The 23,923-nt window shown below is 43.2% G+C and overlaps 1 protein-coding gene across 1 annotated transcript in view; it reads right to left on the reverse strand.

Moving 5' to 3' along the window:
• Window positions 1-23,923, reverse strand: part of ryr2a (ryanodine receptor 2a (cardiac)) — a 392,644-nt gene that overhangs the window by 239,911 nt on the left and 128,810 nt on the right. Inside the window, exons 29-35 of the mRNA XM_041973182.1 lie at window positions 23,555-23,763; window positions 7,001-7,165; window positions 5,073-5,218; window positions 4,697-4,811; window positions 4,405-4,565; window positions 1,463-1,622; window positions 877-963 (exon numbers count right to left, since the gene is read on the reverse strand). Of these exons, the coding sequence (XP_041829116.1) occupies window positions 877-963; window positions 1,463-1,622; window positions 4,405-4,565; window positions 4,697-4,811; window positions 5,073-5,218; window positions 7,001-7,165; window positions 23,555-23,763 (1,043 nt within the window). The remainder of the gene's footprint in view (window positions 1-876; window positions 964-1,462; window positions 1,623-4,404; window positions 4,566-4,696; window positions 4,812-5,072; window positions 5,219-7,000; window positions 7,166-23,554; window positions 23,764-23,923) is intronic.

Raw genomic sequence — 23,923 nt, forward strand, 5'->3', positions numbered from 1 at the left:
AATTTCAGTCTGATTGGGAGGGGGTGGGTGATGCCGATTTGTTGTTCTGATTAGTGTGCATGAAAACACCAATTCTCAAAATCAGGCAGAAAAAATCCTTACGGCACATGCCTGTTATGTCAGCCGTATGGTTTGTATTGCACAGTTTGCTTTGCTCCATAAAGTTAAATACAAAGATAGAAAGGGAAAAAAATTGTTATTTCTAGTGGAAAACAGGGTGAGACCAAAACAGAACTGATCGGTATGTCATACAAATACATTGCTCAAAATTTTTAAGAATTTAAAATTATTAAGGGTGTAAACAGTGATGAAAAAAATGTACACACATCAATGTTTGTTTACACTGGAAATCTACTGAGGTTTCTGCACAGTCAGACAATTCTGCACATCAAGATGATTTATTCCATTCAAACATGCCATGCACGTAAACACACACCATGATTGGAATAACAGGAAAGGTCTGATCGGAACTGTAACCCCATGGAAAACATTTTGAGCATGTAAACATGTTACATGTAAACATGCCTGTTGATCCTGTCAAACTTAAGCTGCATTTACATAGAGAGAACTTCTGATCCAGATCGGAATAAAAAAGCATCACGTAAACACCTGAGCTGATCCAAACCACCTTAATCAGACTGAATTTTTAATCAGATTCAGAGGAGGGGCTAAACCTTTCCATGATCTGATCAGCAAAAGAAAATAACCATGCATGCATTCTCATCTTGATGGTTTCGGCAGTGAATGATGTTTCTGACTGAACCAGGTTAGAGGATCTGATGAGTTTCAGGAAAACAACCTTTCACACTGGATGACTGATGCAGTTATTTAACAATGATGATAAAGCTGGTATGTGTGAGTGTTTTCTTTTCTCACCTTAACACGTCCAAGCTCAAACTGGAAGACATTGGGACTGGTGGCCTTGGCAAAGACTGCAGGGAAAAGTTTGGTGCTTGGTTCCACCTGGGTGGAGAAGAGAGGGCGATGCCAACTTCAAAAATACATCGGAAATTAGTGGGTTTTTTTTTCCTATTTGAAGTCAAAGATTACTGAAAATTAGAGAGATGGATGAGATCCAAAAGAAGGGTCTCATTTTCCCAAGTTTGTTGTCTATAAGTATGTGAACCTGCAAAGTTCACATGACTGAATACAAACAACATGTGGTCATGTTTGCTAACCTGAAACAGAACAACAGTTTAGACAGAGCTGGTGTCAACAAGCACTAGTCTTTATGAAATAACACTTTTGTTTATTAAACTTTTTTTAATCATACTTCTCCTTATTTTACCCATCCTCTTACACTAGGAGCAGTCTGGGGACTTGAATTTTGGTCCTCTGGATCCTCTGTAACCAATAGGCTACCATCCTCATACCCATTTATGAAAAGAACATGAAACATGGTATATATGGTAGCATTAAAGAAAGGCAGGAGGAGAAAGAAGAGAAGGATCAAACACGTTACCTGGTAGTATGTGCTGAGCTCTTTGCCGTTGGCCATGAAGGTCAGCAGACCGCTGACGCTGTTAACCACACATCCGATCTCTAAGCCATTGTTGTTCCTGCCCTGACCAGGACTGCTGCTCTCTCCAGCCCAAACCATGTAACAGTTACTGCGCTTTATGCTGCAGGACACAGCAGGTAAAACACAAAAACGCAGTCATTCAGTTGGCAGGATTCCAGCATCACAAAAGCTTTAACCATGAACATCCATCCATGTTGGTGAAGAGGATGGACACAAATACTGGACTAGGAGATGGGAGGCAGATGTTCTGCCCTCCATTCTGTCAGTTTGGGTTAGGTACGTGGTTACTTTAGAGCTAAATAAAAGATGGAGATGCAGCCGACTTCTTCCCTCCATGTTCCTTTATTCCAAAGAACACACGTCATCTCTGTGCAAGCACACAACCCGATCATGCAATCATCAAACTCTTATCAAATTGTAAATATTGTAGTCTTTGTACTTTTTTGTACTGTATTAGAAATACTTTTAGTTGTAACAAGCATGAAAAAAAAACATTATGTAATATCAATTTTTAACTCTTGTAATCCCACAATCACATAACTTTTTCAACTGTGTATGATACAGTCTTTAAGCATTTTTTACACATTTTTAACCTGTCACACACCCAGACTTTATTAAAGTGCAGAATATTCCAGAAACTAAAGTTAAACCTGTCGGAAAAGAAACTGTCCAATGAAAACATTAGTGTCCAAACAGACCGTGAAGTATTCAACAGGTCATCCGTCTACAGGCTGCTGATTGGTCAGGGATTAAAATCACTTGATGAGTCACAAGAGCAAGTCACATGAGTGAGTTACAAGAGAAAGTCACGAGAGCAATTCGTGAGAATGAATCTTGGACTTCACCACATTGTTTCCTCTCCCCACCTGCAGCTTTCTCTGGTTCTTTGCTTTCACCACCAAGCACCATCACCTCCATGTTCTCCATTATTGTGTCACATTTGTGTCGCATAAGAATGACGTCATGGGACTTTCAAGCCAACTTGCTGTAACAACCCCACCCATATTGAGGTGTTATTCAGTTGTAATAGAAAACAAGCTAAACTGAACCAAGCCAGTACTAGTTAAAAATTGGCTTAATTGTTGTAGGGTTGGAGTCAAAGGTGGATGGGGAGATGTTTAGAGAAGGTGTAGTAGAGGAGCAGCTTATTGTTGATTGGAAGCTTTGCTGGTTATAATGGTCATGAAAGGAGACAAGGTACTGGGGAAGAAAGAAGACTGCAGGCAGTGGAAGCACCAAGGTCAGTCATGTTAATGGGACTGTAGCACATGATGAAAATGAGCTGTTACCATGTGACTGCCAGTTTTCTTTGGATGTCACCATCTCTGCTTCCTCATCACAGGAGTCACCAACAGTCAGTGCTGTGGGTCAGGTATTGACTGGGCTTCAGCAGAAAGGAACTGCACATTCAGTCTGCAGAGTGCAACACACTCACCACTTCTGGATGCAATAACTCCACCAGAGACTATGGGTGAGCCCCAGCTGACTCTTCAGAAGAGTTCCTTGCAGTCAGCATGGCCCCCTTCAGCAGGCTTCCACACAAGGAGGAGGAATACTTCACTGCTGGTTTCATGCATGTCTTCTGCTTGTCTGTGTTGAGCTGGTAGGCCATCACAGGAGGACCATCCTCATGTGGAGGAGAACAGGTTGTAGATGTTTCAACCCAACCCCTGGGTGAGGAACTTCATTGGACAGGTAAATACCAGGAGTGCTGCTACACCTGAGTTCATCTTACCTTCAAGAACCACCTCTTCCCAGTCAAGCCCAGTCAGGCTATGAAGGGTCAGGCTCTGAAGGAACTGCAGCACACAGTTCCAAAGGAGCCCTAAGATTTGAGACCATCCTGTCCTTCGGACTCTTCACAGATAACCCCATTTTGACAGCTTTCTATTCCAGCAGTGGCTTTAATATAATTTCTAACATCAGTCGATGGCATCCATAGAGGAGTTGTAGCAGATTTAAAGCTTGTTGCCTGTGATAGTGATGGGGAGGATGAAGCATGCTTGGACTGGGCTATAGTGACTACAAAAAATTTTTCAACTTGTCCTTCTACCTTTAATACTAGTAATTGTCATTGCCTGGCTGCCTCACTGGGAGATAAAACAATTTCAAAATTATTTAATTTAAGTTGATCGCTGTGATCAGACATTTTCGTCTGCGGAGCCAGCTGTGTGTTACTCAGCACAGTCCAGTCCACTAACTTGTGCTAAAGCATATTTAAGCTGGTTGATAACCAACCAAAAACCCAACAGGAAAACAATGGATACAAAATCCCACCAGCAGACTAAGGAAGGAAACTAAAGCCCCATTTCCATCGATGGGTGTGGCTTGGGGCGTGGCAGGACGCATTTTTTAGTGTTTCCACATCTGAAAAAACTGGGAAGGGTACCCTAATATCCGATCCGACCCATCCTACTTTGTTGGGACCCTTCCATTGGGGTACCAGTCTAACAGACCTGACCTAAAATGATGGTGTTTAACACACTGCAATCTGTTGATTGGTTGAGGAAAAAAAAGTCATTCCCCATGCGACCTGGTGTCTGGGGTGTCCTGGTGTCCCAGGGGGCCACCTGTCCCTGAGAGAGTCCCTACTCCCCCCCACCACATGTTTTTATGTTGTGACTGTCGGAATATGTGTTTATGTGTACTAAGGTGATTTTTTTTTTTTTTTTGTATCTCTACATTGCACCCTTCAGGCACAGTGTAGAGATGCCCCCCTCCATCACTCTCCCTCATGTTATCTTTTCCATCTTTGAAAATGCTGTACTGCCTCAGTCTGCCTGATCCAGAAGGCATCCAGTGAAGTGCGTGGAGAGTATGACACACATAGAACAGAAGACTGTACAGAGATGAAAATGTTTGCTTTTTTCCACTTGACTAACCTTTCATGAACTTTTCCTTTTTCATCTCCCAGTGTAACAGTCACATTCCGGACCTTGTTCAGCTCGAAACCCGGGTCAAACTGGTGAAAGTCAGATGTTACCCAACCTACCCACACACTGCTGGGCTCCTGACCAGGAAAGATCCTCACCGAGTAGTAGTACTGTACACAGAGCGGAAACATCTGGTCAGTTTAATGGCTGATGTGTAGCACTATTTTCTCTGGATGCTGGTTGGAGACACTGCCAGTCATTCACAGTAACATTTGGTGAATTTGAATTAGTTTGGTCTTACATTGTTTGCTTGTGTGAGGAATTCAAAGCCATCTCTGTCCTCAGACACCACCTCCTCTGACAGACGAGCAGATGAAGAACAGCTGTTGTCTGGCTTGTTTTTCTTCAAAGTGAACCTGAAAAATTACATGGTTTTAGAAGGTCTAAGAACAAGTGGCCACACAAGGATATCAGCTAAAAGTATATATATATATATATATATATATATATATATATATATATATATATATATACATAGATATATAGATAGATAGATAGATAGATAGATAGATAGATAGATAGATAGATAGATAGATAGATAGATAGATAGATAGATAGATAGATAGATAGATAGATAGAATAAAATAGAATCGCAGAGTTATATGATAGAGGTTTACCGCTGCTTTAGCTTGGACGGCTTTTCCTGGTTACAGTCTTTGTGGTTATTGAATTCATCTCTCTCAGGTCCATTTGGACCATTGTGACTTTGAGATGACTTAATCAGGACTTCAAAGTCCGACACAGTTTCAAAGTCCTCCAGTTCCTAAAGAAAAGCAACACATAACTTTACTGAAACATGACAGAACTGACAGGTGATCACGGAAAGTCTCCTGAGAGCCTCTGTCTCCACCTCTTGCCTGTCTGACTTTTGAAATGTCCTTTGTCTCCACCTCTAGCCTGTCTGTCTCCTGCATCCTCCTCTGTCTCCCCTTTAACCTGTCTGTCCATTGAGACATACTCTGTCATCTCTTCTAGCCCATCTGTCTCCTGTGACCACATTTACCCCTACCTCTAGCCTGTGTTCTTCCAAAACATCACCTATCTCCAAGTCTAGCTTGTCTGTGCCCTGAGACAGCCTCTGCCACCACTTCGATACTGTCTCCTGAAACGTCCTCTGTCTCCACTTCTAGCCTTTTCTCTCCTATGACCTCCTCTGCCTCCACCTCTAGACTGTCTGTATCCTGAAATGTCCTCTGCATCCTTCTATAGACTGTCTGCTTCCTGAGACCTCCTCCTCCTTATCCTCTAGGCCAGAGGTCACTAACAAGCGGACCGTGGTCCGGATCTGGACCCAGAACCTGTCCCATATGGACCCAGAGTTAAAATATAAAATCTGAGTGCTTTCATTTTAACTGGAGCAACTTTTACAGTCTTTACTATAGTGGTCAGGAAACACGTGGATCAGTGTGTGAGGCTCCCAGCGCAGCTGTAAACTGCAACTGGATCAAACACAGCAGGGATAAAGACAACTGCACCGGACAAAGGCAGCAGAGTTGCTAAATCTGCCTGTTATCAGCAACTTTGAGCTGGTTTTTCTGTTAGGTCTCTTGCAAATATCATCAGTTGCAGGTTTTTGGGCTTGTTTTTTTCTGAGTGTAGTATCCTATTTGGGCTGGTCCTGCTCCTGTTATGTAGCCCCCTGATTCCCTCACAGCTGTCCACAGTATGGAATATTCTGTTGGAAGAGGACAGACTATAAGAGGGGTGATATAGGTCACATTAGCCATCTGAATGTCTACCTGGAGGCAGTTATTGGCTCATCCCAGTAAGCAAGTCATTACCTTTCAGGACCCATTACAGTTTGCTTATTGTAATGTTCTTGGGTTGAAGACACCATCAGCCACCAATCAGTCAGCACTTTGAGGATCATGTTCTTTGATTTCTTAAGTGCTTTAAATACAATTCAGCTATTTTGTTATGTGAGAAGCTCCATAAATTCCAGGTGGATTCCTCCACCACCACCTGGATTTATGACTACCTAACAAACAGACCACAGTTTGTGAGACTGAAGGCTTGCGTGTCTGAGATGGTGGTCAGCCGACCTGGAGCACCACAAGGGACTGTACTCTCACCATTTCTATTCACACTGTACACCTCAGACTTCCAATACAACTGAGTCCTGTCATCTCCAGAATTACTCTGATTACTCGGCAGCTGTGGGGAGGATCACTGATGGACAAGAAGCTGAGTACAGAAAACTGGTCAGTCAGTTTGTGAGATGGAGCAAAATCAATCACCTTATCTTGAACAGAAATAAAGCAAAAGAGATGACTGTTGACTTCAGGCAGAACATACTTTCCCTTTAGGGATTAATGACATACATTTTTTATGTTCACTTTGTGTGCAGTTCTTCAAAGTGGAAAAATTAGATTTTTTAAAAAAAATTCAGCAGCATAGATGATAAAAAACAACACATATACAGAAATTTGCACAAAAATGACTGGACAGATGGTGTACAATAAAAATAAATCACGTCAGCAGCAAAAACTTGAAAAGTGAAGGACCATGTTACACAACAGAATGAATACATCTGAGTATCTGTTACCCTCTTTGGTGAGAAGAGACTGCCGTTAGATCTGGACTCGGCACACTCTATGGGCATGCTCAGTCTGTAGAAGATGATGTCAGTATAACTGTTCTGTGAGCCGAAGGATCTCTGGGTGACCTTTAGGCATGGACATGACTCTATTGTTCCATCTATCCTGGTCACCTGAAACAAAAAGAGATGTCTTAGTTATGGGTACCAATGCTGAAAGTATTAAGGCACACATATTGCTATCGCTCTGCATTTATTACATGATCTTATTATTATGGGTGCCAATGCTGAAGGCATTGGCAACATATTACTATCGCTCTGCATTTATTCTGCTTATTATGGGTGCCAATGCTGTAGGCATTGGCAACATATTACTATCGCTCTGCATTTATTCCGCTTTTTATTATTATTCCGCTTTCCGTTTCCGCTCCTAACTTTGGCGGCTATCTCCTCCTACAGCTTTCACTCTACCCCCACAAAAGTTACATCAAACTGTGCGTCTCGATCGGGACATGTGTGGTATGACTTTTCTTGTACAAAAGTCTGGCGGTTCTGGAGTAAATCGCAATAAACCGCGGTTCTTGGTCCCATAGGAATGAATGGGATTTGGGTCGGATCAGCCCAAAAACATAGGTCACTTTGGAAGCCTACAGCTCAGCCATACATTCACCTAGAAACACCATTCAAAGTTTAAACGGGTCACGAAAGATAAATCTATAATTGGTCCGAAGGGCATTTTCATATCTCTAACAGTTTGTTCACAATCTCTGTTTAAGTTTTAGCAAAATGTGCCAAAATCCTCTCCCTCAGCTCCACTCTGGTCCACTCAAGCTTTTGCTTCAAAAACACATGCTTAAACAAAGTTCTCTCACGGCCAGAGTTTTTGCTCTACAGACACAATTTTTACATCAAAACGTAGGTTTTTTTGTTGGCTTCAATTTGACAACAGGACTTTTTGGGCTAGGACGTACAGATTTGGAGCTATGAGGCTCAGAAAGACCCAAAGTCTTTTCTCCCCATGCAAAATCCCCATTGACTCTGACTCAGATGGAAACATGTGTATTAAAACTGCTGCCATTTAAGTTCTGTTTGCAGTACAGTGACCAGACTTATATCCTCTTGTTCCTCAAAGCCTCCTGCACGCAACGGTAAAAGAATTATTTTCATATGTATTACAGTTTGCTTTCAGCAGCAAGAAGTTCGGAGGCTTGCACACAGTGGTTTCACAGTGCTCTGTCTCTGTCTGTAACCTGAGCCTGCCTGTTTGCTGATTGGGGGAAAGGGTGGGGGCATGGTTGCCATGGAAGCAGCTGCTGTCATTGCAAGGAGCCACTGTTTAGCCCTTTTAAACCTGTCAATCTGCAGATTTTGCAATCATGCAGAGATTAAACTTTTTTTTTTCTCTAGATTACCACTCTTTAGCCCTTTCATACCTGTCAATCTGCAGATTTTGCAATCATGCAGAGATTAAACTTTTTTTTTCTCTGTCACTTTTCTATCCTGGACACATCTAGATGTACCCCCCCCCCCCCCCACACACACACACACACACACACCACTATAATGAAGTGACTCTAACTCTGGACTGGGTTGACCAAAGACCACATCTGCATGTCCAGTGGTTGTCAACACCATACCCCCCCCCCCCCCCCCCCCCCCCCGTACACACACACACACGCACACACACACACACACAAACACAGGATGTGCCTCTAACTCTGGACTGTGTTGAGCAAAGAACTTCAAACTTGGCAGTTTTATTAAAAGTCCCTATGTAAACATTTCTGCACATGAACAATGACTACAGCGCCACCTACTGGCCGCCTGATTTCTGCATATTTTACGATCACGCTGATATTTGGCAGTTTTCATCTGACACCCGATTCGAGCGCGCTCGTGCACGTGCAGCGACTGCGGCGCCACCTGGTGGCCGTACGAAATATTTAATGGCATCACATTCACGGGCAGGTTTCCCTCCGTCTCGCGCCGTCTCCCTCGCGCCGGCTGGCTTCCTCGCGGCGGCAGCACGGCCGGCACGCCAGGGGGGCGGCGGGGCGACCGGCGCATTGGCACCCATCAAAATTTCTTTGAAATTTTCTAGTTATTATAATTCTTCCGTTTCCGCTCCAAACTTTGGCGGCTATCTCCTCCTACAGCTTTCACTCTACCCCCACAAAAGTTACATCAAACTGTGCGTCTCGATCGGGACATGTTAGGTATGACTTTTCTCGTACAAAAGTCTGGCGGTTCTCGAGTAAATCGCAATAAACCGCGATTTTTTGGACTCGATTTTCCCATAGGAATGAATGGGATTTGGTTCTCAGCAGCCCGAAAAACATAGGTCTCTTTGGAAGACTACAGCTCAGCCATACATTCACCTAGAAACACCATTCAAAGTTTAAACGGGTCACGAAAGATAAATCTATAACTGGTCTGAAGGCCATTTTCATATCTATTATAGTTTATTCGCAATCACTGTTTAAGTTTTAGCAAAAACTGCCAAAATCCTCTCCCTCTGGTCCACTCTCACGTCACTCTAGCTTTTCCTTCCACAAGACTTTCTTAAACAAAGTTCTCTCACGGCCAGAGTTTTTGCTCTACAGACACAATTTTTACATCAAAACGTAGGTTTTTTTGTTGGCTTCAATTTGACAACAGGACTTTTTGGGCTAGGACGTACAGATTTGGAGCTATGAGGCTCAGAAAGACCCAAAGTCTTTTCTCCCCATGCAAAATCCCCATTGACTCTGACTCAGATGGAAACATGTGTATTAAAACTGCTGCCATTTAAGTTCTGTTTGCAGTACAGTGGCAAGACTTATATCCTCGTGTTCCCCAAAGCCTCATGCACGCAACGGTGAAAGAATTACTTTCATATGTATTACGGTTTGCTTTCAGCAGCAAGAAGTTCGGAGGCTTGCGCACTGCTGCAATGGCTGTGTGTGCGTGATCTCTCCTCACACTTGTGTGTCTGCTCAACTGACAGTCAGAGAAGGGTGGGGGTAGCTGCTATAAAAGCAGTCTCAGCTGCTCACATTAAGCATGACTAGATTGCCATCTAGTGGCCAGTCAGCACATTTATCAATCAGGCAGAGATTTGTTTTTTTGTTTTCTATCACTTCTCATCCTGACTACATCTACATTTCTAGGTGTTGTCTACACCATACCCCCCCCGGAAACAGGGAGTGACTCTAACTGTGGACTGGGTTGAGTAAAGAACTTGAAAATTGGCAGTTTTATTAAAAGTCCCTATCTAAACATTTCTGCACATGAACAATGACTACAGCGCCACCTTGTGGTCACCTGATTTCTGCAGATTTTCCGATCACGCTGATATTTGGCAGTTTTCATCTGACACCCGATCCGAGCACGCTCGTGCGCGCGTGGCGACTGCAGCGCCACCTACTGGCCGTACGGAATATTTAATGGCATCACATTCACGGGCAGGTTTGCCTCCGTCTCGCGCCTCTTGGTGCCATGATGGCAGCGCGGCGTGCGCCAGGGAGCGGCGGCGCAATGGGCGCATTGGCACCCATCAAAATTTCTTTGAAATTTTCTAGTTATTATTATTATTATTATTATTATTATTCCGTTTCCGCCCGGACTTTGGCGGCTATCTCCTCCTACAGCTTTCACTCTACCCCCACAAAAGTTACATCAATCTGTGCGTCTCGATCGGGACATGTTAGGTATGACTTTTCTCGTACAAAAGTCTGGCGGTTTTCGAGTAAATCGCAATAAACCGCGGTTTTCGGTCCCATTGGAATGAATGGGATTTGGCTCTGAGCAGCCCAAAAACATAGGTCACTTTGGAAGCCTACAGCTCAGCCATACATTCACCCAGAAACACCATTCAAAGTTTAAACGGGTCACGAAAGACAAATCTATCACTGTTCTGAAGGGCAGTTTCATATCTTTTACAGTTTGTTCACAATCACTGTTCAAGTTTTAGCAAAAACTGCCAAAATCCTCTCCCTCTGCTCCACTCTCCTCTCACTGTAGCTTTTGCTTCTACAAGACTTTCTTAAACAAAGTTCTCTCACGGCCAGAGTTTTTCCTCTACAGACACAATTTTTACATCAAAACGTAGGGTTTTTTGTTGCCTTCCATTTATCAGTAGCTCATTTTGGGCTACGACGTACAGATTTGGAGCTATGAGGCTCAGAAAGATCCAAAGTTTTCTCTCCCCATGCAAAATCCCCATTGACTCTGACTCAGATGGAAACATGTGTTTTCAAACTGCTGCCATTTAAGTTCTGTTTGCAGTACAGTGGCAAGACTTATATCCTCGTGTTCCCCAAAGCCTCCTGCACGCAACGGTGAAAGAATTATTTTCATATGTATTACGGTTTGCTTTCAGCAGCAACAAGTTCGGAGGCTTGCGCACTGCTGCAATGGCTGTGTGTGCGTGATCTCTCCTCACACTTGTGTGTCTGCTGAAGCGGCTGTCAGCAAAGGTGGGGGTGGTTGCCATGGTAGCACTCTCAGCTGCTGTCTCTGCAAAGAGCCACTGTTTAACCCTTTCATACCTCTCATTCTGCAATCATGCTGAGATTAACCTTTTTTTTCCCCTGTCACTTCTCATCCTGACCACATCTACATGTCCAGTGGTTGTCTACACCATACCCCCCCCCCCCCCCCCCACACACACACACAAAAAAAGGAAGTGACTCTAACTCTGGACTGGGTTGACCAAAGAACTTAAAACTTGCCAGTTTCATTGAAAGTCCCTATGTACACATTTCTGCACATGAACAATGACTACAGCGCCACCTAGTGACCGCCTCATTTCTGCAGTTTTTCTGATCACGCTGATGTTTGGCTGTTTTCATCTGACGACCGATCCGAGCGCGCTCGTGCACGCGCGGCGGCTGCGGCGCCACCTGGTGGCCGTACGGGATGTTTAACGGCGTCGCGTTCACGGGCGGGTTTGCCTCCGTCTCGCGCAGTCTCACTCGCGCCGGCCGGCTCCATCGCGGCGGCCGCACGGCCAGCACGCCAGGGGGGCGGCGGGCCGACCGGCGCATTGGCACCCATCAAAATTTCTTTGAAATTTTCTAGTTATGGGTGCCAATGCTGAAGGCATTGGCAACATATTACTATCGCTCTGTATTTATTCTGCTTATTATGGGTGCCAATGCTGTAAGGCATTGGCAACATATTACTATCGCTCTGCGTTTATTATTATGGGTGCCAATGCTGTAAGGCATTGGCAACATATTACTATCGCTCTGCGTTTATTATTATTATTATTATTATTATTCCGTTTCCGCTCCTGACTTTGGTGGCTATCTCCTCCTACAGCTTTCACTCTACCCCCACAAAAGTTACATCAATCTGTGCGTCTCGATCGGGACATGAGCGGTATGACTTTTCTCGTACAAAAGTCTGGCGGTTCTCGAGTAAATCGCAATAAACCGCGGTTTTCGGTCCCATTGGAATGAATGGGATTTGGGTCAGATCAGCCCAAAAACATAGGTCACTTTGGAAGCCTACAGCTCAGCCATACATTCACCTTGAAACACCATTCAAAGTTTAAACGGGTCACGAAAGATAAATCTATCACTGGTCTGAAGGGCAGTTTCATATCTCTAACAGTTTGTTCACAATCACTGTTTAAGTTTTAGCAAAAAGTGCCAAAATCCTCTCCCTCAGCTCCACTCTGGTCCACTCAAGCTTTTGCTTCAAAAATACATGCTTAAACAAAGTTCTCTCACGGCCAGAGTTTTTGCTCTACAGACACAATTTTTACATCAAAACGTAGGTTTTTTTGTTGGCTTCAATTTCTCAGGAGCTCATTTTGGGCTAGGACGTACAGATTTGGAGCTATGAGGCTCAGAAAGACCCAAAGTTTTCTCTCCCCATGCAAAATTCCCATTGACTCTGCTGAGATGCAGCCACTTTTTCAAACTGCTGCCATTTAAGTTCTGTTTGCAGTACAGTGACAAGACTTATATCCTCGTGTTCCTCAAAGCCTCCTGCACGCAACGGTGAAAGAATTATTTTGATATGTATTACGGTTTGCTTTCAGCAGCAAGAAGTTAGGAGGCTTGCAGACAGTGATTTCCCTGGGCTCTACAGCAGCCTATCTCTCTGTGTGAGTGTGTGTAACCTGATCCCCTACATGTGTGGCTGTCTGCTGGCTGTCAGGGGGAAAGGGTGGGGGCTTGGTTGCCATGGAAGCAGTCTCAGCTGCTGTCATTCTGCAGATTGCCACTGTTTAGGCCTTTCATACCTGTCAATCTGCAGATTTTGCAATCATGCAGAGATTTGCTTTTTTTTTTCTCTATGACTTCTCTATCCTGGACACATCTAGATGCCCCCCCCCCCCCACCTCTAAAATGAAGTGACTATAACTCTGGACTGGGTTGAGCAAAGACCACATCTACATGTCCAGTGGTTGTCAACACCATACCCCCCCCCACACACACACACACACACACACAAACAGAGGATGTGCCTCTAACTCTGGACTGGGTGGAGTAAAGAACTTCAAACTTGGCAGTTTTATTAAAAGTCCCTATGTAAACATTTCTGCACATGAACAATGACTACAGCGCCACCTAGTGGCCGCCTGATTTCTGCAGATTTTCCGATCACGCTGACGTTTGGCAGTTTTCATCTGACACCCGATCCGAGCGCGCTCGTGCACGCGCGGCGACTGCGGCGTCACCTAGTGGCCGTACGGGATGTTTAACGGCGTCGCATTCAGGGGCGGGTTTGCCTCCGTCTCGCGCCGTCTCCCTCGCGCCGGCCACGCGGCCGGCACGCCGGGGGGGCGGCGGGGCGACCGGCGCATTGGCACCCATCAAAATTTCTTTGAAATTTTCTAGTTAAACTTTTTCCACATCCGTCTCAAAACTTTGGCATCTAACTCCGCCCACACTTTTGACCCAACCCCCACAAAAGTTATATCAAAACGTGCATCTCCATTGGGAATGGTGTGCTTTGACTTTTTCTTTATATAAGTCTTACTGTGTTTGCGTAACTTGAAAAAACTGCTACTTTTTTCCTATAGAAATAAATGGGATGTGGCTGAAATGAGTCAAAACCCCAGGTCACTTTGGATTCCTACAACTCAGCCATACTTTCACATAGAAACATCATTTAAAGTTTAAACTGTCACAAAAGATAAAATTTTGACCAACTAAAGGGACATGTTGATATCTTTTATAGTTTTGACACAATCGCAGGTAACCTTTTAGGAAAAATGAGAAAATTGTCTAAAAACCTCTCCACTCTAGCGTCACTCTAAAAAAATTCTTTAGAAAATTTCTCAAACAACCTTGTCTTACGCCCAGGGTTTTCCTGTACATACACAAATTGCATATCAAAACGGAGGAATTTAAGTTAGTTCAAATGAACCTTGGCTGTGAAAGTCAACACAAACCTAGAATTTCAGACCTACACCCAATTCTCGTGTGTTTTTAACTGGCCACTGTTTAAATCCTGTTCACATTAGGCTAAAATAAATTACATCCATGTGTTTCTACAACCCTTCTGGTGTTCACGGTGCAAGAATTTTTTTATACGTTTTGTTTTCGAATGAAAGAATTTTTTTTTTAAATTATTCTAGCTTCCAGGCCGCCTGTTAACATGTCTTCATCTTTCAATTCAGAAGGAAAATAAAAAAACTTTCAAATTAAAAGCCTTTCAAATTAAAAGCCTAAATTAATGTGTAACATCTTGCAAGCACATTTGGATATTACATACATAAATAACTGTGTTGACCCCATAGACTGTATGGTTGGCACATATAAAACAACATTAACATGTTCTTTAAGGCATACAGTGATCCTGAAGTAATAAAAAAAAATTATAAAAATGAATGCCTAGTGTAGGACAATTAACCAGAATTACAACAGATTGTTCACCGTTTCTGTAAGATAGATAGATAGATAGATAGATAGATAGATAGATAGATAGATAGATAGATAGATATACAAAGTCATTTAAAGTAAAGGAGTCTTGCAATAATACTGATGCAATTATAATATCAGCATGATAATGTATAATAATAATTATGATATTGTTATATAATGACAGCATCATAATAACAATGATAATAATAATAATGTACCTATATTATTTTCATTGTTGAACTTAACCGTTAGCCACATTTTGTTGTTTTTCTGTGTATTCTTATTGTAGATAGATAGATGTTTCAGTGATCACAGTGCTGTGAACTTTTCATAGCTATTATTCCTTGCTGTGTAAGATACGTTAAACGTCTGGAATTTATCTGTACTAAGCCACCATATTACATACTGGAACACTCAATTTGCCAAAGCGGAAAATCAGCATTTTCCTTCTAATTTTCCAGTGGGTAGGGATTTTTGCCAATTTTATCAATAGTAAATGGTGGAGTCTAGAGAAGAATTTTCATCAGTACAACACAGGGCAACTTCAAATTTTCTATTTCCTTACACAACTGCTGTTACTGAATCACCACAAGGTGGCAGAGTACATGAGGGAAAATGGACTGGACTTTGGCAGGCTATACAGTAGTAGCGGTTTAAAAGTTCCCCTGTTTCCATGATGGGTCCTTGACTGGTCCTTGACTGGTCCTTGACTGGTCCTTGACTGATCCTTGGCCGATCCTTCACAGGTCTGTGGGGGTAATGTAATCCCCCGCAATGACGTCGTCAGCGAGGCTCTGCCCCTAAGCAGCCCAAGTAAAAAAACAGCTGCAATCCCTCTTTTGTCCACGGGGAGGAGCAGTGATTTGATCTTGCTGCTCTCTAAACAGTTTATATTGAGCTGTGTCGCTCATTTGTTGCATTTTTGCCAACATTTAAAAAATGATTTGATTTGAAAATGGCGTCAAATAAATGTATCAAAAAAGCCGACATGTGTAGCTAATGGTGTTATGAGGCAAAGCACAACCTCCTCAAGTCGGCTAAGTGGTGAATGTCACTAGCAGCGAGCTTTCTAAACATCCCGAGGAGCGCTGCCAGCGGTCATTTGACTGCAACGTAAGTTATTCACAGTGGGGGTTGATACAGCTGCTGCATAACTGAATATTGACAAAATCATAACGTAATATCGGCAGGTAAAAATAACATAATACTGATAATGTGTAAAGCAGGGATCACAAAAGTCCGGACCCAGCCCAACCTATATTCTGAATTAGGCCTCAAAGTGCTATTATCCTAAGTAGATAAGTAAATAAATGGTTTATACTGTGAAATGAAGTGTCCCTGGATTTTATTCATAGCGATCTAGTGATAAAACGTGATAAAACGTCATACAACTGTGTCTCAGCGGTGGGACAGCTGCCTGCCCACTGTCTGAAGCAGGCACATGCGCAAAGGCTGGTAGGAATGACAGGAACCAGCAGCCTATCATCACACAGGGTTTGTGATCTTACAGCCAATCAGAAGCAGAGTAGGGCGGGCATTTATTACAACTCCATAGCCGTGATATACGACAGTTTGGCTGAGAAAGAGTCTCCCTGAGCGGCTCTGTGGAAGTTTAGACGTGCTAAACTGCTCGTAAATATTGATGTGTTTACTTTTCCAAACAAGTAAGCAGGTAAAACTATAGACAACAACTATATAATAAAAGTCCTAAAATACCAGGTTCAGCCGTTTAGTTTTTAATACACTATAAGCATGGTAGCGTGACTGGCGGTCATCAAAAGACCGCTGGCGACGCTTCCAGTGTTTAACACTAGAAAACCGAGAGATTTCTTACCCCTCTACCATGCCCAGAGTACAACCAAAAGGCTGCCCGGTTTGAAATTAACAATTCAATGGCCAACAATTAGCACCTTTACATTTGTAAACACAGCCATTACCTGCCGTTAGCTGTTCAAGCATACTCCTTGGGGGGAGGAGTGTGCTTGAAAAGAGCCTTGTGGACTGTGCTGTATAGTTTCACTCACCACAAACGGTATTTGTGCTTTTGACCATTTCTCACATTTTCATGTACCCTTTATTGAGCATTGGTCATGTGAGTTTTCATCGTCATCACACTATTGTACGCCCAGCTTGCTTTCAAGTGAGAGATTATCACGTTTCTGTTTCCACAAAGGCAAGAAGGAAAGCATAATCAAGTATTTCAAATGAGAGATAATTACATTCCTTTTGACCTGGGAACAGAAAAGCAAAATCAATTTAATGTTCCTCACTTCCTAATATGGTGCAACAAGGTTCACAGTCCTCAATGTTTTTAGTAAAAAAAAAAAAAAATTAAAAAACACCTTACTAACAGGGTGGAATGGAACATAACAGAGTGGAACAGAATATAACAGGGTGGAAAATATTTGTTCCCAATTCCAAATAAAAACGCTTCAATGGCCAGATGATCAGCAATGAATAAAGATATTTCTACAGTGATCCAGATTTTTTGTTTGTTGTTTTTTTTGTTTTACATTTTAGATTTTGTAAGAGATGGGTGTTTTAACAACAGCAGTTTTATCCGTGACTTTAATCGATAATTATTATCATTATCCAGTGTATAAAAATGTTGGTGTAAAAACGCCAAAGATAGATAAGCATGATGCTGAACTTCGTGGTCTTAGCTCCTGGTTTGGTGTGTCTTGTTCTGTTTATTATCATTCTGAAAGGTATACCAAGTTGTGGGCTGCATACTTGAACATAGGCTAAATTCCTCAACATTCGCACTTGCTCCATAAAATTACCATCTCCAAGGCTCCTCCACCACCACTTTGACTATAGATTGATAAGTAAATGAGCCGCAGTTTTGTAATTGTTGCATTGTCAAAACAGTTCTGTTAGTGTTGTCACACAAAATTCAGTAGACTAGTTGGTTCCTATGCAGTGAATTTACATGTTATTACAAAAATACACAATAATAAAATAGGCAAGTGGCAAGATTAGAATAATGTTATAAGTTCTGCGCAAAGACTCCTTTTTCATTTTCCAAAACAAAACTGACATAAACAATCTTGAAAAAAAAATGTGCACGTAGGCTATGAGGAAAGAATGAATGCAATGAAGTAGGGACTGGTTGAATAAACACGGTTTAACTGGACGCCTAAGCGAGCGCGTTGCAGGATGGCTCCAGATTTTATTGTCAAATGGTTCCAGGTCAACCAAGTCCGAACTGCTTAGAGCAGAGTCCTGCACGGTTCTGTTTTGCTACGCATACCTGCTCTAACCCGTTAGAATGACTCCCGAACCTGACTCGTCACCAATGTATTTATTCCATTTAAATCCGAACCAGACTGATGTTTAACCCGCGACCCGAGCCATTAACGCATCATTGCCATGCTGCACCGCTTCTTTTCCATTATTATAGCCTATTGTTGTTTTATCATTGTGTTAATCTAAAACACATAGATAGCCTATGAATGTTTATTTTAAGCTTGCTCAACATTTTTAAAACAGCTTTATATTCCTCTGACTGAACCATTTCAGAGTGAAGACTAAACCAGACCAGTGTGTTTTATTTTGCCACTGAGAGGGTATTTATAATAGGCTACTCGGAGATTGCTGTGCTTTAACAAAATGTAATCCACCTTTCCTGGCAGCAGCTGTGTTCTCCGTTCCTGGACTACAAATCCGGCGGCAGAAAACTCTGCTGCGCAAATACCAGCGTAAAATAAACTTTCATATATTTTCTCTGTGTTGTTGTAGTATATTCAGATGATAAAACAACAATATAATAAAAAAGAAGACTTGGAAGGAGGAACCGCGGTGCAGTAGGCTATGGCACACGTTAACGTTAAAAAGCACACTGCTTGTTGTAAATACTTGGTTTATGCTTTAAGAGGTAAATATTTTGGTTAACATGTTGAAGAAATATCGTTGTTTCTTTTTTCATCTCTTGCTATGCTATTGAATTTGGCAACATTAACATGGAAATTCACTGCATTAGGACCGACTAGCCTACTGAATTTCTGGTAGCATGACAACACAAACTGGACTCGTTTGACTACCACTCTTACCCAATGTGCAACAATCACAAAACTGGGTCACTTGTTCAGCTGCCTCATTGCGGCTCATTTACGTATCAATCCACAGTCAAAGTGGTGGTGGAGGAGCCTAAGAGATGGTAATTTTCTGGAGCAAGTGCGAATGTTGAAGAAGGCGCATGTTCAAGTTGGGGGCTGCATACAGTACCTTTTGGAATGGTAATCAGAGCGTGTCGGGGAATAGCCCACCTGGAGGGGTGACGTAATCGGGATTCCCGGCGAGCAGGAAGTCGCAGCACAGCGAGTGTTGGATGTCCCCCCGCGATTAGACACATTGAAGTGGAAGAAATTATCTCCGATCCTGCGTGGGGCTTTTATCTGTCGCCCTGTCTTCTTATGGAGGTGAAATAAATAATATGAGAATAAAATAACCCTTCCTAGCTACCTCAAACAGATTCTGTGTTGCTTGATCCAAATCTGATTTGTCTATGTTAATAATGCTAATATTAAAAGATTAATCAGTATGATAAATACATCCTATTGAGAATAGAGCTAGGGGCTGTGATCCAGTATTTGAAAGGTTTTATTAACCTACTAGCATTCATTTCTGAATAAAACAATTGGCAGCGCACAAGCATGTTACAATTTCACATTCCACGTCAAACGATGATTATGTATTAAGTTTTATGCATTTTTATGAATTGTGACTGGCCATCAGAGGTGCTTTGAGTGGCGCCTCTGCCGGTCAGTGTAAATTCAGATAAAATCTGACAGACTACGGGCGATGAGAAGTCTGTGAGAGAAGCGCCATCTTCTGGGTCTACCCTATATTACAAGGAATGGGTGGAGTTTGATTAAAACATCGACACTCCCAGGAGAAGGAGGGGGCCTCTCTGGCGGCTGGAAGTTGGAAGGCAGCTGGCTGGAACTGGAATGGAACTGGGCTGGAAGCCGGCAGGTATTCGGCTGGCTTTCAGCTTGGATGGGAACTTTTAAACCGCTACTACTGTACATAGTCCTTATTCCACATGGGACTGCCATGAACAATAACGTGTTTGAAAATGTCATGAAGAAGTACCTCTGTTTATAATAATAAGTGATCTATCACTTTCAAAGTCCAGTCCATTTTCCCTCTTGTACTCTGCCACCCACTCCCACCCTCCCCCACCCACCCATTACACCTATCTAGCCACCTTGTAACCCCTTACTCATAGCCTCCCCTGTGCCGTACCCATGAACACTCACACATCCACATCACACCCTCCCATCATGCCCTGTGGGAGACATTTTCGGTGGACCATAGAATAGCGAGCCCCAAATCTGGCCAGCCTGGGTCCTGGCTCTGGGGCAACCACCTTCCTCTGCCCGCCCCCAGTAGTGCACAGGAAAAAAGGATGTGAGAGTATCCCCACCTTCCCCGCTCATGACTGTTTGTGAAGTGTGTGTTTGCTATTAAAATTGAGGGGCAATAACCACACCGCGCTGGGAGCAAGGCCACACCAGCAGCCCTACCCACCATGCACTACATGGTACGCCCCCCAGAAATTGTTTATGTGTTGTGTTTCTCGTGTTTTGATGACTATGTGTAATTTATACTGAGAGGCAAGCTGCCACATGTTGCAGCCAAAGAATCCTCTTAGATGGCCCCCTCTGCTCCACCCAGCACGACGTGCATGCCTCCCAAGACATTACATGTGTTTAAGAGAGAGTGGGAAGGAGAGGGGTCCAGGGATGTAAGGCCAGAAGGAAGCAAACTTTCCTCCAGAAGATGAGCCACTGGCTACAGTAGGCACCCCTGTTCCTCGGCAGGCCTCCAGGGCAGGAGAGGCCAGGAATAGCCGTCCCCCATGACCAGGACACACACGACCACAGCCAATGAGTCGCCACCAACCCCAGAAGGCACCCACCCACCACATGCCTCCTTCCCCCTAGACATTTGATGGAGGAGGACAGTGGGAAAGCCCCTAGTAACATCCAGGCCTCCCCCACAAGTGCATGTGATTCTTCCTTACATACACATCTATATCTTTGCACACTCCCACTCATCCTGGCACACACACACTGGCACACACACACACACACACACAGCATAAACACACACACATGCACAGACAAACCTCCCAGTCTCACCCCTAAACACACCCCAGCACCTCCCCTTACGATCCTCCAAACCCCACTCAGCCCCCCATCAAACCCTTCCTGTCCCCCCAGGTCATACCCTGGGTCCTAGGGCAACCAGACACTAGGGCATGCACCAATCCACCCCGTGGCAGCACACCCGGGCAGGTCCAGATCCCCCGGCACTGACCAACCCCTCCAGTCCCAAAAGGGGGGGGCCACCCCCAAGCACCAGAGCCCAGAACCCCCACCCAGCCCACTCCAGAATAGCCCAACCACCGACCTGGGTCCCACCAGTGGCTACACCCCACGGACACGAGGCGACCCCAACCCCAGGCCCCCACAGCCCCCGGATAGCCCGGTGTTCTGTCATTTCAGTGTACTCATCAGAGTAGCATACATTGCATTAATGCGCATGTGTGCACATGCGAATTGTAAAATAATTTCACCATGTGAATAGAAGCCATCAGTTCAGCATACAATGAAAAATTATTTTACTTTAAGGTAAGTAAATTGTTGTTTTGGTGATAACTGTAGGGCTTTTCAGTGCATTTACACAGTTTGCTGTTTTTTAATGCAGTTTTGACGGAACATCTGCTCAGCTGTAGGCAGAAGAGGTAAAGCTGTGGTTTAGGGTGCAACAGCAAGTGGGTCAGATTGGCGCAGCTGTACTGCTTGTCTAATCATGATCTGTCTTTATCTGCAGTGTGTGCTAAGGCCCAGAGAGAAAACACAGAGCATTTTTTTCCATTTAAATCTAAAATTCTTAAATAAATAAATGGAAAGCAAATGGAATGAGATATATGCCTCTTTGTCTACGGGTCCTTATCCACCAGAAAATACAAGGGGACAACGGCAAACCATCAGTTGTAAACTGGGAACATCCCAGATCCCTGCCACAGGAAACCACCAAGGACCCGCAGCCATAAGGCAGCCCCCGCCAATATCCAACCTCCAAAGCGGCGAGGTCACAAACCTCCACCTACACTAAGTGATGGAGCTAATGACGGGGCAGCAGAGGGAATGAAATTCGGCTAACTGGTTCTTTGAGGAGGCAGGCATTGTCTCACTACTGATGTGGTCTAGTAAGAGATTCATTTAAACCATGTTGACATGTCTTCACATACCTGAAGCCAGAACCTGCGGACAGGTGTGCAGGACCACAAGGCATGGAGATAGTTGTCAGGTGTGTTTTCATTGCAGTGTGGGCAGATGTTTGATTGTAACAGACCCATCCTGAACATCCTTTGTCCTGTATAATGAGTTCTATGCAGAATTTTGAATTGTATTAGTTGCATATTTGAATTTTTAGTCATTTTAAAGGTGTTTAAACATATTTGTGACCATTTATCTTTATTAAAGTTACTGGATAAGTCACCCTCCCATTTTGAAGTTGGAAGACAGATTGAGTCTTCTAGTTTAGATAATAGTCTATATGTTTTTGATAATAGCTTTGGGGCATTGAGATTCATGAATTCTGCCACCCTAATAGGTAGCTGTAAGTTTAATTGATTAATGGTATATTTTTTACATATAATAGATTTAAGCTGGTGATATTCTAAAAATTTAACACTGCTTATTCCATATTGTGAAGTGAGAATTTTAAATGAGAAGAAGTTTCCATTTTCTATTATATGTTCTAACTGTTTTATTCCTTTATTTTTCTATTAATTGGAAAAAGTGAGGATTTGGTTATTTTTAGAAAATCCCACCAAGCCACTAAAGAGGAACTGATATTGATGCTTTTAAAACACTTATGTGTTTTGATGGTTGAGCTGATGAATGGCAGGTCAGAGATAACCAGATCCTCACACAATGCTTGCTCTACATCTAACCATGATTCATCCAGACTGCTAGGTTTAAGCCATTTGGAGATATACTGCAGCTTGTTAGCTAAGAAAACATGATTAAAGTCGGATAGCTCCAATCCGCCTCTATCTTTAGTCTGTTGTAAAGTTTTTAGACTGATAAGTGATGGCTTATTTTTCCATAAAAATTTAGATATATGTGAGTCCAGTGACTCAAACCAGCTGGAGGATGGTTTAGTGGGTATCACTGAAAACAGGTAGTTTACTTTAGATAGAACCATCATTTTAACTGTGACAACCCTCCCCATGAGTGATATGGGTAAGTGCCTCCACCGTGATAGATCATCCTCTATTGCTTTAAGTAGCTGGACATAATTTAGCTTTGTTAGTTCTGATAACCTAGAGGAAATGTTTATGCCTAGATATCTAATGTTTCCAGACTGTATTGTAGTATTGGGTGTGTTTTGTAGGTCATAGTTAATGAGCATAACAATAGTCTTAGACCAGTTAATAGAGTAGTCAGATATTGAATTTGAGTGTAATTGTCTGGGGCAGAGATGTTGGTGAGTTCTAGAGGAAAAGTAATACATCATCAGCATAAAGAGAGAGATCTATTTCACCCAAATCATGTGTGTGGAAGCATGGAAACATCTACACTTGGCAGGATGGTGGCCCTTAAGGACCAGACATCCCTGCTCTACAACATCAGAGTCAAGCAAATAAACTGAAGAGCAGTGAGTTTTCCAGGTGACACACCTCAATGTGTTTGTGGTTGGAGGGTACAGGTACGAACTGAGGTAGTCTCTTGCTGAGCCACATGGTGACGCTCCGGTTCATGTTCACAGCAAATGGCTCGTAGCCTTCCTGCAGGCCGCAGATGGTGAAGTACCTCAGAGTGCTGACATCTTTACCGAAATTCATCCTCCCCACCTGACACACACCCAGACTGCACACTGGAATAAAACCTGGAGCAGACACAAGCAATGACATCCAAACATTTCTGGTTGTATTACCAAGGATTACTATCAGCAATGCCAAGGATGCAACGGGTCCTGGTTGTAGAACTTATATGACTCTAGATTTAAATGTTTTACAGGAGGACATTTTATTGAGTTAATGGCTGAC

Source organism: Melanotaenia boesemani, chromosome 21 (genome assembly GCF_017639745.1).
Source record: "Melanotaenia boesemani isolate fMelBoe1 chromosome 21, fMelBoe1.pri, whole genome shotgun sequence".
Taxonomy (NCBI): domain Eukaryota; kingdom Metazoa; phylum Chordata; class Actinopteri; order Atheriniformes; family Melanotaeniidae; genus Melanotaenia; species Melanotaenia boesemani.